The 18543-nt window shown below is 34.9% G+C and overlaps 2 protein-coding genes and 1 pseudogene across 2 annotated transcripts; 2 read left to right on the top strand and 1 right to left on the bottom strand.

Annotated features, from left to right (window-relative positions):
* Positions 1–937: 937 nt before the first annotated feature.
* On the top strand, positions 938–6053 carry LOC117704455 (olfactory receptor 9G4). The gene is made up of 2 exons (XM_034496587.2): positions 938–984; positions 4533–6053. The coding sequence occupies exon 2, from the start codon at positions 4543–4545 to the stop codon at positions 5485–5487; it is 945 nt and encodes a 314-aa protein (XP_034352478.1). The 5' UTR covers positions 938–984; positions 4533–4542; the 3' UTR covers positions 5488–6053.
* Positions 6054–7475: 1422 nt separating this feature from the next.
* Positions 7476–10613, bottom strand: LOC143441228 (olfactory receptor 9G1-like; annotated as a pseudogene).
* LOC117704296 (olfactory receptor 5G26) lies at positions 10544–14516 on the top strand. The gene is made up of 2 exons (XM_034496399.2): positions 10544–10604; positions 13056–14516. The coding sequence occupies exon 2, from the start codon at positions 13070–13072 to the stop codon at positions 14024–14026; it is 957 nt and encodes a 318-aa protein (XP_034352290.1). The 5' UTR covers positions 10544–10604; positions 13056–13069; the 3' UTR covers positions 14027–14516.
* Positions 14517–18543: the final 4027 nt, after the last annotated feature.

The raw sequence follows: 18543 nt of genomic DNA, 5'->3' as shown, positions 1-18543 counted from the left end.
TTTCCCTGCTACTCTTCTGTTTATAGCTCCTCAACCCTGCAACAATACTTTTGACTCTCCAGTTTCTTCATTTACTCCAGTTCATATAATGAAATCTGAGAACATTTTGTTTTTGTGAATCTCTCTCTCTCTCTCTCTCTCTCTCTCTCTCTCTCTCTCTCTCTCAACATAAACATATTAATGCTTGCATATTTATATTTTTATATAAAGTAATTAAAATCTAGAGAAAATGTATTGTAGGATATGACATTTACTAATTTGAGAGGATTTTTGTATATAAAGCATAACATTTACCACCATAAAAATCTTTTGTATAGATAATCAAACATATTAATATGCTAGGAACTTCATAAGAAAACACAAAATACTAGGCAAACTAAGCAAGCATTTTTTTTCCTCTTAGAATCTCAGAATACAATCCAAGTTCAAGATTTTGGAAGAACTGATTTCTTCTGTGGTCTCTCAGCCTACCTTGAAGATGGCTACCCTATTCTATGTACACAAGTGACATCTCTGTTTACTCATGTCTCTGGTGTCTCTTTGTATATCAAAATTTATGGTGAGAGTCCATTCACTACCTCTTTTGATCTTAAACATCTTAAAGAAAACGCCTTATTTCATAATAAATTGTATTGTGGCGACTACAGAGGAATGGTAGTCTGTACACAGAGGAAAAGAATATGGCAACAAAAAAATTAGAACAGTGATATATTCTAGAAATTCTAGTAGCATAATTTGGAAAAGTTGAATCAACATACATTTTATGCTTATATTGTGGCTTACTTGCATATAGAACGACTTCTTTGATTAGACCCTGAACTCTAATTGTGTCTTTGGAGAATGAAGTATAAATTTCTGGTTGCTATGTAGAAGTCTCAATGGACAAATGAGGAAACAATATATATTGGGGCAAACAAAGACACACCAAAATACCAAAAGAAAGTAAATTGTGTTACTTCCAAGAACTGGCTTTGCAGACAAAGAGTAAGTAGCGGGAATGAGGGAAACCTAAGCACTATTCTCTAGCTGGAACCTCAGCTACAAAAAAAACAAGAAAATCTTATATAGAGTAGGGCTTGGCCACCCAAAGATCACTGCTATGATAGACATGAATATAAATGTACACACACGAGATAGAGAGAGAGAGAGAGAGAGAGAGAGAGAGAGAGAGAGAGGAGATATGTAAGCATATATATTTCAATTAATATTCCGTTATGTTTGTCCTTATACAACTTGACTACATGTCTGATATTTGAACTGAAGCATTATGTATTTAAATACACAGTTAAACATTAGACTGTGTGAGTTGCTTTCAGCTTCATTGTTTGTGGTGCTCTGTGCAGTTTGACCATGGTATGTGTTTCTTCCCCTTCTTAGAACTGATTTTTAGAGGCCAGAGAGATACAATTAAACAGTTTTCTTTTTATTTCATTGAAACAATGTGGAACAGGGAAGATACACAGGTAATACATTCTAAAAAGACATTCTATCTGTGTTCCATATCATGTTTTGTTCTGGCATTTTGTGCACATTGTATTTTAGTGACCATGTGTAATCAGCAATTTTTTTGAGACTCAGAATGGATTTGAGATTTGGGAATGAATTTTCTTTTACTCAGTCTTTGTTATTGCTGTGAAATAGTATGCCACCCTTGAGGAAAAAAATTTTATTGTCAGACATATAATGACAATACTGTTCTAAATTTTAAATCTAAATAATTTAAGTTCTTTTGGAAGTATGTAATCATTTAAAAAAATAAAATTTCAAGAAATATGACCATGCATGTATCTATTCATCACATAAAAATTCTCAATGCCAGCAGGAATTAGCAGAGAAATATTTTGCCCAATGAAATTAAATTTTACTGAGGAGAAATGGGCAATAATATATTAAAAACAAATAAGAGTTAGTACATGAAAAGATTTCAACATAATGATCAACACAATAGGAGCTCAGTGGAGTTATAATGATGACAGTTATTGGTGGGAAGTTAGGAATGTTGTTTTTAAGTGATTAATGATAGATCAAAGCCAGATAAAGGCATTTTAAATGGCCTTAAAGAGACTAGTGTATTAACCATTAAGATGTCTATCAACTAGTGTTGCAGGAACAGGAAACGCATTGCTAAAAGTCTTTTGATACTGCACACAGATGTTATACTTAAGAAATAAAAAGAAAAGAAAGGATGAAGTAGAACTAGAGGTTATAGAAAGTGTTTAAAGATAAAACCCCATAATTAGGGAATGTCCAGAACAACAAATCCATGTCATGGGAGCAAAACAAAGAAAGTAGGACCCTCTGTAACATTTATACCATGTTAAACATTATGGACAAATTAGATGTATATATCTAGGATGTTAAGTTACAAAATAAGATAGAACTAGTAAGAGTGATATTCTCAAGGTAAGTTAGAGCCTGCTTACAGAACCTCAAGGGTAAGATTAAAATGCTTGCACCCTATATGCTACTGGAAGCAATGCATATTATAGCAAGGGTGACAGAAGTAGACTGCTTTACATCTTCAGGCTGCACTGACCACAATACCTCAGTTAAATTCTTAGTTAAAATTAGCAAGTTCCTTGCCTCCTGATTATAAAGAGGAAAAAAAAGTTTTGAGTGCACACTTCTATTGACAGTAATAACCAGCTTTGCTCAAAAGTGAGAGTTTTGAAAACTGAAATGCCATCAACAACTTCTGTTTGTTTCTGGATTGTCACTCAGCATAAACAGCTGAAGATAAAAATCTGTTCTTTATTGAGGTTCTGATTTTGGTCTCGTTTTAAAGAATTCTTAGCATTTCGGGGACAACAGCATTATAAAGTCATGCTTTATTGTTCCTCAGTATTTTATAAGCTAAGCAAAACAAAAGTTATTCCTGGTGTTTAGTATCTATTCCATAAGAAAATCCTAACAAATGTTTATGTATCTCACATCATGGAATAAAGTGAATAGTACATGGTTTTGATTTATAAAATAATTTTAATGTTACATTAGCTACAGAAATATGGATGAAATATACAATCACTACAAGACACAAAGAATCTTTGAGAACACAACTTTCTTTTCTCCCTCTTTCTTTCTCTCTGGGTCACTTTTACCCTTCCTTCCTCTTTTCTTTTTCCTTCTTCCCTTCTTTCCTTCTTTCCTTCCCTCCTTCCTTCTTTCTCCCTCCCATTATTCATTTAGGCTTGCCAGACTTCCTGTCACCCTCTCTTACTTCCTTTTCTCACTATTTCAAATTTAAATTACATTTTACAGACTCCTTCAAAACATTAAAAACTGTGCAAATTCATGTAGTTTAACTATCTGACATTTTAATACAATATAGAATATTATAATTGGATTGAATACAACAGTATCTTCAAACACTCGTGTTTTCTTTAATTTTCATCTCATTTAGTTGGTACTACAGTTTTTTGGTGTGTGTGTGTGTGCACATGAAGTGTAAAAGTCAAAAGACAGCTTGAATAAGAATCATGTTTCTCCTCCTACCATGTGGGTCCTGATGATCAAACTCAGATTATCAATCTTGGCTATAAGGATGTTCACCTGATGAGTCACCTCACTAGCCCCTTTAATTATTTTTTTTTAAAAATGTGTGAAATATTTTCTAGTGTTTGAAATAAATATTAGAGTTGTCTGTAGTCTATGACACAATAGCATACTGAAATATATATATATATATGTGTGTGTGTGTGTGTGTGTATGGAGAAAGAGAGAAAGACAGAGAGAGAGAGAGAGAGAGAGAGAGAGAGAGAGAGAGAGAGAGAGAGAGAGAGAGAATCTAAGTCTCATTTAGTTCCTCAGCACACACTCCTACTTGGCTTTGTGACTGATTACCTACATTCTACATACTTGAGCTTCATCAATTATATCATAAAGTATGCAATGTTAGTTGAGCTATGCAAATATGATATGAATTTAGTAAATTAAATTAATCATAGAGTTCAATGTAGTACCTGCTATGTGATCTATAATGAGTGTGTTCTTTTCAGTGTTACGTGAGCAGAAGGAATAATGTATATGAAATTTAATTCTTGGCACACAAGAAATTCTCAATTAATTATGGAAACATATTAAAGGCATGGTGTGCATGTGAATTTTCTTTTAGATATACTATGAAAGCATAAGATGAATATGAATTTAGGATCTTCTTGTCTCAATCTCCTGTGTACAGGCACATGACACCATGTTCAACTCACAGTACTTCAGTTTAATGACTGGTAACAACTGACCAAACCTTGTTCTGGCATTTTTATGCATATATTCTTTACATTAATTGGGGGAAATACCAGTTGTTTATTGAATGGTTCTATAAGCTATTTCTCTCATCTATTTCATGCCTTGCATTGACGCTGCTATGTAAATGCTCTAATTTTAAAGTCATTTATACCACAACTGTCACGATCTTTCAAAGTCATATACTAAAGTTTTATAATTCAGAATAATAAATAAAATCTTATAGGCTTCCTGGTAATTTCTGAATTACCTGAAATGTTTGCTACCATTATTCAATGTTTATTGATGACCAGGTTTTCCTCTATGGACATGAAGTTGGACAACCGCACCATCCTGACTGAATTCATCCTATTGGGCTTCTCAGCAGACCCCCACTGGCAGCTGATTCTATTTGGAATATTTCTAACCATCTACTTGTTGACACTGTCAGGGAATATGATGCTGGTTGTCTTAATCCGTATTGATTCTAGACTGCATACACCTATGTACTTTTTCATCAGCAATCTGTCATTTTTGGATTTCTGGTATACATCTGTATATACCCCCAAAATATTGGCCACTTGTATCTCAGAAGACAAACGCATTTCCTTGGCTGGATGTGGGGCTCAGCTGTTCTTTTCCTGTGTTGTAGCCTACACTGAGTGCTACCTGCTGGCAGCCATGGCTTATGACCGACATTCTGCTATCTGTAGCCCACTGTTGTACTCAAGCATCATGTCATCTTCTCTCTGTACAGGGCTAGTGGCTGCGTGTTACATAGGGGGCTTTCTGAATGCCATAGCCCATACTGCAAACACCTTCCGGTTAACTTTCTGTGGTAAAAATATTATTGATCACTTTTTCTGTGATGCACCACCCTTGGTAAAAATGTCCTGTACAGATACCCGTGTCTATGAAAAAGTCCTCCTGGGTGTGGTGGGCTTCACTGTGCTCTCCAGCATTCTTGCCATTCTCATTTCCTATTTCAACATCCTGCTGGCTATCTTAAGGATCCGCTCAGCCTCAGGAAGACGTAAGGCTTTCTCTACCTGTGCCTCTCACCTGGTCTCTGTCATGCTCTTCTATGGTTCCTTGCTCTTCATGTACTCAAGGCCGAGTTCAACCTACTCTCTAGAAAAGGACAAAGTGGCTGCCCTCTTCTACACTGTAGTGAACCCATTGCTCAACCCTCTCATTTATAGCCTAAGAAACAAAGATGTCAAAGATGCCTTCAGGAAAGCAACACAGACAATACGACCACACACGTGAAGATTATCACTTTTGGCTAAGTGCTGTTAACATATTCTCCCAATAACTCAGTTTTGCATGTGCTCTCACATTTATGCATTTCACTTAACTTGAATAAGCGATTCTCTGAAGGATGAAATGATGAGCAAATAATTTTTACTTATTATTATTTTTGTATTATATGTGTAATATAATTCATTTAACACCTATAGTTTACATGCTTGAACATTTACTGTTTTTACATATTATATTTTGTCTCTTAATTTTTTATAAAATTCATCTTGTTGGTTAATTTTTTAAAAATATGGGAGAAAATAAAATGACAATTTGAAAGAACATAGTTTTATTTTAAGTTGATCAAACCGTTGTTGCTCTCTTAAAAGTAGTTTTGGACTGCTAAGTTTCTTGGGTGTGTAGTCAAGACTATGGAGGTTTTACTTTAATACAGTGGTAGCTCCATTAAATTCCTTAATAAAGCATAAATATATGTAAAAGTTCTTTGTAAATGATATATCTTTTATAACAATGTAGTATCAGACAAACAATTTAGGAGTTGTCAATATTATGAGATACAACTAAAAATATCAATAAAATGCTTTGTAATCTATGAAAAATATGAATCCTGTTAGTTCTTTATCACCCTAACTATTGTGGAATTTCCCAAGGAGAGCAGATACTTTGGAGGACACTCAGTCAGGTTGCATATTAAAGTGGCTTAATTAGAAGAAAAAGCAACTTTAAGATCAAATAAATTATCAAGATGCTTTAGCCTGTATCTGTTCAGATCCAGAAGCTGCCTGCTTGTCTCTTAGGCCTGGCCAAAAGCAGGGGAATTGTCAGCATATGTCCAGCCCTAACAAAGCTGTTTATGATGCTGCCAGAAACCCTGGAGGACAAAATAGTTGGTACCCCTGGCTGTGAGCCAACTTCTTAAATATTCATGTTAACTCAATGCCTTAACCCTCTAGAGAATTCCATCAGTAAGAAAACCTTTATCTCTATCCTTTAAGGTCTTGCTATAATTCCCTTCATGTCTGAGCTTCATTAACAAACGTAGTGGATCAATTGACATGTTATTTAGTTATTTATTTTCTTGGAATTCTAAAAAATGTTGTTTTAGGATAGTGTAGAGCAATACTTACAGGCAAATCTTCAGTTACCTCATCAGGCACTGTTCACTCATATGTTCAGATCAGTAAATTAATGTTCTAGACTCAACACGTGTATTATTGTTACAGGCATTTTGAAAAAAATGTGTCCTTTGATATTTAGTACATGGCAGGTTTAGTTATTTAATTTCTAAGTCAGAGATTAAATTTTATTATTACAATTGATAAAATGAGCACCTTTATAAATTCAGTAAAATTTAAATGGTGGCAGACATTATACCAGGTGAATTAGCTTTGTTTCTGATCTTTAGATTTGTGTGTACTTGTTCTCAAATACATAATTATTTTCTTCCTTCTCTAAAACCAATTTTATACTACGCACCTTTTGTTCAATGAGGAATCCCTTCCAGTACATATTAGATATGACAGGTTGTTATACATACACTAATAATTCATAATATGTATCTGTCACATATTCACATTACTTGTAGTACAAGAACAAGAATTGGGTCAGTTTTAGGAGAGAGAATAAGTTAAACATCAATTCATTAAGAAAATATGATAGACTTTTTCCTCTTTCACATCCAATTAAAGGTTTGTGTTTTAAAACTGTATTAATAATATAAATCAATAGTCAATAGTAGACTACAGTTAAATTATTCAGCTAATACAAACTAAATGAGAGGAAAGTTTCTGCACATACAAGAAAGTATAACAAGAAAACCTATAATTATTACATTAAAAAATAAACATTTCACACTACAAAAAACTTGTAAACTAATGAAACAGTTTCTGCTGAGTTTTAAATAATAAAATATTTACCTATAAATTCTGAGCACCTTTACCTTGACCCAAATAGTTTGTATTCACTTAGTCTTGTCTTGCTAAGTGTATATCAATCTATACTTCAGAATGAGCTCACCTTAAGAGTTTTCTCACAGCTTCTTATACATCTTTATTCCTCAGACTATATTCCATGGTATCCAACATGGAAAATAAAACAGTCTGTCTCTCTTCAGGGAGTAGCTGGAACTTGGGCAACAGTAGATGTGGAGAATGAAGTCACAGTATAAGACCGCAGAGGTAAGGTGTGAGAAGCAGGTGGAAAGAGCCTTGAAGTGGCTCCTGGTGGATTGGATCCTCAAAGTGGCATCAATGATGAATAGATAAGAAACAAAGATGAACAGGGTAAGAGTAATGACACAAGACACCAGGAGGAAGTATAGCACAGATTGGTAACTCTCCTTGCCATCACATGCCAACCTCACCAGACATCACAGAAAAAGTCATCAAAGACACTGTCACCATAAAAGTTCAACATGATTGTGTTGCTTGATAATATTATTTATTGCATTGACAAATCCTCCTTATAAGAATATACAAGTAATTAGGTGCACAACTTATTTGGCATAGCTTGAGCATAAAGCAAGAAATTAGAGATGGTGGCATAGCAACCATGGCACCCAGCAGGTAGCCTTGGCTATCAGCCAATCCAGTGGAAAAGAACTGAAACAGAAATCTAGCAATGAGATGCTTTTGCCTTCAGAGATGCAGGTCACTAGAATCTTAGGAATATAGACAGGGGAATACTTAAGTCTCAGAAAAGACTGGTGTCATAGAATCCAGAGACACACCACCTTGGCATATGTGACTTGGATTTGGCCTGAGAATTGTGGAAGGTATAGGTGGCCTAGGGACTTGGAAGCTCAGCAGACTGAAGGTTCACATTTGACTCTGATGATAAGACCTAAGGGTTTTGAGTAAGAACATTTCTCATCTGATTTATGATATAAAATAACTTTGAAGATCATGATGAGAGAACATGTCACAAGGCAAAAGCCAGGCAGTGCTATCTGTTAAATGAAGAGGTGATAATTAAACTCTTTCAAGTTTCCCTGTAGAAGACACAAGTGCTCTCACTCTCCAAACATAAAAATATGCTTCCTTCTTGGTGTAAATCATATAATTACACACAAAATATCATCTTCATTGCTATTCCAAAAGTCTCTCAATTGACTGCCCACATTCAAATTAATTAGTGATTTTAACATATTCAATTATACTACTTTACAGAGGCTTGATTTCTCTCAGGAAAATAAATCCTTTGCACACTGAAAGGCAACAGAAAGTCGTACAATCCTTAAATGCACCAATTGGTAAGTTATTACAAGACTAAAGAAAATTAGAATATATTATTCTTATCCATCTCAGTTTTAATATCTATCCTCCCAAATCTGCCTGTCCTTCTATTCTTCTCCATGTCTAATAACTGTTGCTTTACATTCAAATCCACTTATTTCCCAATACAGTCTTTATTTTAGAATTATATCAATAGAAAGTCAAGAAAATGCATGATTTGCATGTTAGAAATAAATTTCACTTAGTCTCCAATAGTTTTTCTCCCAAAAAATAATTCTACTGCATTCTATTTATCTTTTGGACATCAAGGTGGTTGTAGTAAATAATATTATTTTATAAGAAACCCTGTGTCTAGGCCATCCAGCTTCTGGTTTCTAGTCCCCCAGACCAGGTCAGGGGTGAAATATAGGAATGGGTCTCAAGCTGGTCCAACAATTGATCTGCCACTCCCACAATTTCTGTGCTACCTTTACCACAGCACATCATGCTGACAGGACTAATTGTTAGCTGAAGGTTTGTGTTTGTGTACCAAACCCTCCACTGGAAGTCTTTCCTGGTTATAGGAGATGGCTAGGTCAGGCTCTGTCTTCCTACTACTAGGAGTCTTATGTAGGTTCACCCTAATAGATTGGTTTCTTACTCACCCACAAATAGCCCCCCAATTTCAGTTGTCTCTCCCAGATATCTCCCTCCATCCATTCCCCACCTGCACCTTCCTGTTTTTGTCCCACCTGCCCCATGTCCACTGGCACCAAATACAACTAGCAATAAACAAAGAAACACATAAAATGATGCATAAAAATGTACCACTATACACATGGTTTGTTGCCTAACCCGATTGTCATCAGAGTGGCTTCATCCAGCAACTGATGGAAACAAAGGCAAAGACCTACATGTAATCATTAGATGGAGTAGATACTCATGCTGAAGAGGTGGAGGAAGAATTGTATGAGGCCAAGGGGAAAAAGAAACCAAAAAAACTGAAGAATCAATTAGCCTGGACTCACAGGAGATCACTGACATTGAATGTACAATCAAGGAGCCTGAATAGGTCTAACCTAGGCTCTCTATAAATATGTTATATTTGTATGACTTGTTTTGATTGGATGCCTAACATAGTGAACAGGGCCTATTTCTGATGCTTTATTTTTTCTGTATTGGGGATCCTTGGTTTTTTACTGGGTTACTTCACTTAGCCTAAATATGAAGGGATGTTATTAATCTTATTGCAACATGATGTGCCATGTTTGGTTGATATCCCTGGGATGCCTGCCTTTTCTGAAGGGAGGAGATGGGAGGAATGGGGGAGATATGGTGGGATAGAGAGGAGAAACTCTGATCCAGATATAATATATGAGAGAATAAATTAATTTTAAAAATTAAAAAAGAAACCATGTCTTGAAATACCAATAAATAAATAAATAAATAATAAATAACTATTTTTGTACATGAAATTGTCTAAAGAGAATAGATCCCATATTTTATCAAAACAATGGGTAACTATTTTAATTAGCTTGATTGAATATTTTTATAATATACATATATGAAAATATATAATATTGCCATTTTGTATGAATCTGGAAATACACAAGTGTTCTAGCAATGAGCTATCCCCATCTCTTTACCCCTTTATTTATTATCTATAGCCTAATAAATCTAGTAACAAAAATTTGTTAACAATTTCCTTATAGACCTTATCTCTGGGGCTGCTGATTCCTTGAGGGAGTTGACACTAATTTATTTCCAGTCTTTAGAATACACTCTTCTGCATCACATGCAGGATTAAATGAGTGAGCATCTTAATAAGGTTCAGTTTCAAGATGCTATTACATAGTCTTTATCCTTCTGGACAACCAGCACAGCTGAAGAGAACTGGTATATGTTTTCAGGGTAATTCATTCTCATATAAAGAATTATAAATATGATAATTCTCCATTATATGGGCAGGGAGTTTGTGGTGAATTTCTTCTGAAATATGGTCTAGTTGAAATGTAAATACTTTCGGGGTGAGGAAACTAAAATTAATTCAGTGACCTGGGAAAGTACCATTTGTGAGCTAACCATGAAAAATAAATTAGGTAATGGTTGGCTATTTCACCCTTTGCTTTTGCTTTAAATGGCTTAATTAGGATGTATATTATACCAGATTTCTGTTGACGTAGCTGGTATGCAATTTAGCATAGGACTAGTACAATATGAAGAAAAATTTATTCGCTAACCAAATGTTAGAACTGAGAAGTCTTGTTTTTCCGTGGGATCTAATCTATTCACTCATCCTTAGCTTTTTCAATTTTAATTAGAAAACAAGCACTGAAAACAAATCTGAATCAGCTCACTTAAACTTTCAATCTGCTAGTACCCAAGGTGAGACTGGAAAACAAAGTATAATGGGCTTTTACACAGCCAGAATATCATTTCACACAGCATTTCGTATTCAACACAGGGTTTAAAAGAATATTAATTGTCATAAAAATCTTTATGCATTTAATATCTCTAATGGAGGCAATTATATGAGCCATGATTTAGGGCATTCTCATTTGCCTCATGTTTTTTTTATGTAATTTTAATGGTGGCACTTAAAATTATTTGTTCCTATCTTTTTGATATAATAACAAAAATATAAATAACTAGAAATAAGTTGCTATGCTTAGAAAGTATAAAAATTTTGAAACCTTTTGAAACTAAGATAGTTTTCTGACCAACCTCAATCATACTCCTCCAGGTATCTCTTCTCCCCTCCCATTGCCTTTGAAACTAGAAGTATTGGAAACTTTTCTCTTTACTAGCTTTCAGTACATCAAAACATTTTCCACTTTTTTTTTTTTTACCAGAGACAAAATCAATAGACACCTACCAGAAGTTTCAGGAAATACAACTCAAGGTCATAGTAGACTCTACAGAGTACTGCACCCTGAGGTTATTTATATAAATTTTGTAATCGCTTATGATTTTTTTCAACTGCATGTTCCTCTTCCCTTGTTCTATTGCACTGTTCTTCCTTTACATGCACTGCTCTTTCATATGATTTCATTTTTGCTAAATAAATGCTGAAATTAGAAAAAAAAAACCATAGGTACTCAGGAACAAAAATGATGTAGATTTGTCCTTGGCATTGCTGCTCTAATTTTTATCAGTGGAAATACATTATGTGACTGACTGGTTCACATCATGATCAGTAATGATATTGGAAACATCATTTTTGATCATTCGATCACAAGGGTAGATTTGTTTTAAAAAAGGAAGAAAGAACAAAAGAAAGAAAGAAAGAAAGAAAGAAAGAAAGAACAAAAGAAAGAAAGAAAGAAAGAAAGAAAGAAAGAAAGAAAGAAAGAAAGAACCCACAGCCAGACATGTTCCATACACATGTAATAAATGCTAGACATTTTTTTCATCTTCACAATATCACTGGCAAGTAAAAAGCCATCTCACTAAAGTTACGAATTATATGATGTTTTGGACCTGGCTTTTTTTCTACTCAATAAAATGTTTTTGATATTTATTCATGTTGTTGCCTGTATCATACTTGAATATTTCACCAACCTAAGGGAATTTTGATCATTTCACATTCTTAGCTACTATAAGTGAAGCTTCAGTGAACAATTATGTTATTTCTCTTGGATAAATGTGAACTGTCTATGTCTATTTTTAAATCATTTGTTTTGTAGAAAGTCCCTATAAACAATCAATATTTGAGAATGGGGCCTTTGCTGAGCCACACAATATATGATGACTTAGCTATGATATGAAGTACTTAGATCAGTAAGAGATGTGTGACAGAATGTGTACTGTGTAGTTGATACATCTTATTCAAAAGGTTCAGCTCTTTTTCTCAGTATACCATTCTATAGCATAGACATTGTAAATTATATTATGGACAGCATGGAGACTTAGTTGTGTAAGGAAGGAATGAAGATGATACATACAACAATTGCCTGTGATTAAGCTGGTTAAATAATCTAAATTCACTGAGTCACGCAATTATTTTTTTAATGTTTTCATTTTTATGTTTTCAATGTTTCTTAAAATATTCTTAGTTCATAAACAGCTGTTTTGAGTCACATATGCTAAGCTTGAAGTTAGAAAATTTATATGACATAATATCCAAAGTTCATACTGTAGGTCTAAAATTCTCATTTAAAAAAAAAAAAAAAAAAAAAAAGAGGAAACCAAAGAATGCAGTGAGGTTTATTACAGACTCAAAGGTGCCCAAGCTCTGAAAACAGCATTCCTAATGATTAGCAGGAAAGAAAAGACTAAGACTCAAGTTAATAAAACTTAAATTACCTAAGAAGACTTTATTTATGAATATACTGCATTGAAAATTTCTCTTTGTCATACCAGGTTGATCCACAGGAATGAAGTACAGAAATCAAACTGTTGTGACTGAGTTCTTCTTCACTGGATTAACCTCCTCCTTCCAGCTCCAAATCGTCCTCTTCCTGACATTTCTCTGTGTTTATCTTGCAACTCTTCTGGGGAACCTGGGAATGATCATTCTTATTCACCTGGACACTCGACTCCACATCCCCATGTACTTTTTTCTCAGTCACTTGTCCTTTGTGGATGCCTGCTCCTCTTCTGTCATCAGTCCTAAGATGCTGTCTGACATCTTTGTGAATAAAAAGGTGATCTCCTTCTTAGGTTGTGCTATCCAGCTTTGTTTATTCAGCCAATTTGTAGTGACAGAATGTTTTCTACTGGCCTCCATGGCTTATGATAGGTATGTCGCCATCTGTAAGCCCTTGCTGTATACTCTCATCATGTCCCAGAGGGTCTGTGTACAGCTAGTGATAGGCCCTTACAGCATAGGCCTTATAAGCACTATGGTCCACATAACTTCTGCATTTATCCTGCCATACTGTGGTCCAAATCTCATCAATCACTTTTTCTGTGACCTTCTTCCTGTTCTCTCACTGGCATGTGCAGATACTCAGATGAATAAACGTTTGCTTTATATTGTGGCTGGGATCCTAGGTGTATTCAGTGGTATGATCATCTTGGTGTCCTACGTTTACATTGCCATTACCATCCTAAAGATCGGCTCTGCTGATGGAAGGCGCAAAGCCTTCTCCACCTGTTCTTCTCACCTGATGGCTGTCTGTATCCTTTACGGGACTCTCTTCTTCATCTATGTACGTCCGAGCTCTAGCTTCTCTCTAGATATCAATAAAGTTGTGTCACTATTTTACACCACTGTGATCCCTATGTTGAACCCATTCATTTATAGCCTGAGAAATAAGGAAGTCAAAGATGCGTTCATCAGGACATTTGAAAAGCAGTTTTGCTACAGTTTGCAAGATAAAATATTATAGATATAAGCATTATTAGATAGCAGTTAACCTACTTCCTTTTCTTGTCATTCAATAAGAAAGAGTATAGAACTTTAAACTGAGCTGTTTTTGTTATAGGTGCATAAATTTAGCAAAATTATGATGTCTTTTAACTAGAAATAACTGGTTATGCTAAGTTTTTAAAAAATAAAACTTAGCAATAAACTTAATAATATCTCAGCTATGGTTTAGAGAAGGACAAGCCCCTAAATTATCTTCTATAATAGGATAATTAATAATACTTACTGTTGAATCTGCTCCAAAAGAACAGGTAACGAGTATAATCATGTAGGAGAAAACCATATCCCCTTTTATAAGTATTTCCTACTTGAAGTAGTTATTTTACAAAGAAGTTGTACACACACTGAAGGATCTGGTTATACTCTCTTAGGAGCTTTTGGGATTATGACAATATACCTTTGTATTCTATACCTAAGGAAAAAATGCATTGACTTTTACCATAGTGATAACAATTATTTTGTTCTTCAACATAATGGTAAATATCATTTTACTTTTCAACACATTCTAATTTGTTTATAATAATTATTTTTTTGCTTCCATTAAGCAATATGATTTACTAAAACATTTTAAGAGAATTACTTATATTTTGAGATAGAATTATAATACAATTACATCATTTCTCTCTTCTCTTTCTTCCCTCTAAAACATCTATGTATCCCCCTCCTTGTTCTCTCTCTCTCTCTCTCTCTCTCTCTCTCTCTCTCTCTCTCTCTCTCAGATTTATGACCTCTTACATCTTTAATTGTTGTTACATGCATAGATACATGCTCAGTCTTTACAATGTTGCTTGTATATCCATATATGTAATATATATTAATGCTGATAATTTAGTATTCAATAACCAGGTGGTGTACTCTTCCCTAGGGAAGACTATTTCTCCCACTCATAGAAATCCTTAGTTACTTATAGTTCATTGTTAGGGCAGAGAACTTGTGAGTTTTAACCCAACCACACTGTTACTGCTTGGAAAGATTTACATCTTTGTTGTATTTGGTATATATGTCTCCTGATGGGACTCCCTGACACATCTGTTCACTTTGATGGAAATTTAGACTGATCTATCATGAAATGTATGGTTCTTTCATGTTTTCATAGAGAATTTATTTTAGTAAACCCAATACTGTGCATTCTTTCTTGATTCTTTTAACATGTGAATAACCATATTTTTTATTTAATTGGTTTAACACTCTTAAGTCCTTGGGAGTTATATCCGAAAGAGAATGCCTTTTGTTTGCAGTCTCTGGAAGACTATAAGAACAATAACTCAATTTTCAACAATCAGATTATATAGGTGAATAAGAACATTGAATAAACTGATTTGAGCATTTTCCAGTTCTTTCATAGATGTATGTTTTTTTGTTTGATTTTGAGATTCTTTTTAATTAGAACAGTTCTCCCTTTCCTTTTCTCTATGTAATCATCCCATATATTCTTTCAAGTCTCCTTTAAATTCATAAACTCTGATAATCAATTGCTTTTGAATGCACATGCATATTTTTATATGCATAAATATTCCCACATATATACTGTTGAGTCCATACAATGATAATTATGTGTATGTTCTCAGAACTAAGCACTTTTACTAGACAACCAATTAGTGTGGTCTTTGCTGGGGAAAGCCACCTCTCCTGCTCCCTGCTTTACTTAATTTTCTGTAATTCTTTGTGTAGGGTTGAGTCTCTGTGGACAGGCTTTTACCTGTCCACTTCACCATATTGATTGGTATCATCCTTGTTCAGCTCACAATTAGGCAGTCATGTTGGTGAGAGTTCGTGAAAGTAGCTTCTGATGTTACTAAAAGATACAATCTCAAAAATCTCCCTGATCCTCTAGCTCTTACAATCTTTTTGCCCCTCATCTGAAATGCTTCCTGATCCTTCACTGTGGGAGCATTTATAGATGTGGTCATTGAGACTAGGAGCCACAACTCTGCATTGTGATTGGTTGGGGGTTTGGGTAGTGGTCTCTGTATATTGAAAAGAAAACTTTCCTTGATGAAAGTAAAGACCACACTATCTGTGGGAATAAGAACAAATGTTTATAGATTGTTGTTAGATGTAATATTTATTTATTAAATTGGTGATTGTAGATTCTCTTCCAATAATCAGGTTTTTCTTAGCAGTGAATACTTAGGTAGGCTTCAAGTAACAATCACCATTTTTTCTTACTGAGCATGTCTTAAATCTAATTAGAGAGCCATTGTTTACCACCAAGGGATGTATGCCAATACTATACTTTAGTGTTATTTGCTATGCTGCTTATTGATGAGGTTCATAGCTGGCATTGATGGGTAGAAGTGTTAGTTGCTACACTTCTTCCAAAACTTGTCTGCTACCATGAGAGCTAGTCCACAAGAAAAAAAATCAAGTCAGTTCTAGCTCAAGGATCAAAAAACTATTTGGGGCATATAGTAATAGGGAATTACCTCACACTTGTAGGGACTCAATCAAGGCTATAGTCACAGACTCTATGTATTATGGATAACCCTAAGTAAAAACTCAAAAGAGGGGTTCTCATGTCTGGTGTTGGTGCTTTTGCTATGTCTTTGGATTTTGTAGGGTGTGCTGTCAGACAAGATGAAAAGTTTATTAAACTATAAATGTATGTTTATACACTGGATTACATGTATTATAAATTCACAATTTTGGTGAAGAGTAGTATCCTGATTAGTATTCTGATACTCCCCTCTAGTCTCCTTCTATCATCTGTATTTACCTCCTTCTACCTTCTTAAAGGACCACTTTTCCCATTTCTCCTATAAGGATCACAGGTACCTTGCTAGTCTCCTCTCTTTTGCTTACCCCCCTCATTCCAACTGAAGTCAGGAATAAGACAGAGATGTTCACTGTCCACATTCCTTGGCTCTTTTTGCATAGAAAAGGTTCTGAAACTGTAAAATGTCTCTGCATTTCATCCAGTGAGGCTGAGCTCAGTATTGCTCCCATATTCCAAAATTTTGACTACAGTTTTTCTCAGTCTTTAAACTCAGTTTGACACAGTTGGAGTTTGACATTCTAAGCACATCATGGAACTGCCAGTGGCATACCCAATGGACTCTTCAATTAGACTAAACATGCACAACAATGCTCATTAGAAAAAGAATTACTAACACTGAAAAACAGAAACAACCTATATCCCCCATGGAACAAGCATAAACCATGCCTGAAATAACCATCACATACAACTGTCCATTATAATCAATTATAAGCTAAAGATTTAAAACAAAAAAGTCTCACACAAAAATATAAATGATGATAGTCTATTTTCTGGTATTGTTTGTGGCTAAATGCATGTTTTGTCTTTGTAATAACTTACCAATAAGTGCATTTAGGATGCATGCATTTCCTGTTGCTTGTTGTTGTGCAAATAATTTGCTTTACAGAGGGAAATCTATTCTCTGTCAGCAAGTACAATAGAACATGTTAGAATCACTCACATCTTTGAATGTGGGAAACCAATTTAGAGGCTCTGGTAAGAGCAAAAAGGATAATATTTTGTGTGTAATTACATGATTTACAAAAAAAAGGGACACTCATATTCATGTTTGGAAGGTAAGCATACTGTTGTCACCTGCAACAAGATCTTTCTAACCAAGTAGAGAAATAATCTATTGTGCCTCCTGCAGCATGATGGACTTCCCATCTGCCATTAACATAAACATTGCTTATAAGCCTAAGGTTAGAATTAACAGAAGCATGGTGTTTTAAGACTATTAGGTGAGAAATTCCAACACTTAATAGGTGAAGGCAGATTAATATTACAGTCATATGTGATCACAGGTTACTTGTTTATATACCTTTTGGTTTATGCTTGTAAATTCTTAGCTAATAATTTTAGAACCCTATGTATCCCTGTCTGGGTTTGAGCTCACAGATACCTGTTTGTCTCTGCCTGCTGAGTAATTTTCTCTCCCCACACACATTCTGATCTTTACAGACAGAACTGAATGTATCTCAAGACTAACTATATCTCACTATGTAACCAAAGATGACTTTGTATGTCTGATTCTCCTGGTAGAAGTGTCTCACACTGCAGCCCTGTCTGGTCTGGAACTCACCGAGATTCCCTCATGCCTCTTTTTCACAAGTGCTGGAATTAAAATTCTTTGCCACAAGTCCTAGCTCTTGTGTCCTGTCCAGCAAGGCATTAAAAGGGGGTCCAGGGAGATCGCCTGAAAGAGAAGATGGGGGAATAGACAAACACAAAGCACCATGGCTTGTCCGTAGGCTAATCAAACCGCAATTTTTACTTTTTCACACAGGGGTTATATACACAAAATGGAGGACGTGGGGGAAGGGGATGACACTGGAGCATAAGTTTTGGGGGGAGTACAGATATCTTACAGAACAGAGTATCAGCTGGGTGAAGCTTCAGGGGACAGGTCACTATGACTCCACCTGATTCACTTGTCCTTATCTTGGTTGGTACTATCCACCAAGGTTACCTATTTACAAGGTCTATGACTAAAGCCTGGCAAC

This window comes from Arvicanthis niloticus, chromosome 2 (assembly GCF_011762505.2).
Source record: "Arvicanthis niloticus isolate mArvNil1 chromosome 2, mArvNil1.pat.X, whole genome shotgun sequence".
Lineage (NCBI taxonomy): Eukaryota > Metazoa > Chordata > Mammalia > Rodentia > Muridae > Arvicanthis > Arvicanthis niloticus.
The sequence above is the reverse complement of the archived record's forward strand: the minus strand, read 5'-3'. Positions and strand labels throughout refer to the sequence as shown.

What these genes read in the sequence shown, in the direction of transcription:
- LOC117704455 (XM_034496587.2), top strand. Translation starts at nt 4,543, where the DNA reads ATGGACATGAAGTTGGACAACCGCACCATCCTGACTGAATTCATCCTA.
- LOC117704296 (XM_034496399.2), top strand. Translation starts at nt 13,070, where the DNA reads ATGAAGTACAGAAATCAAACTGTTGTGACTGAGTTCTTCTTCACTGGA.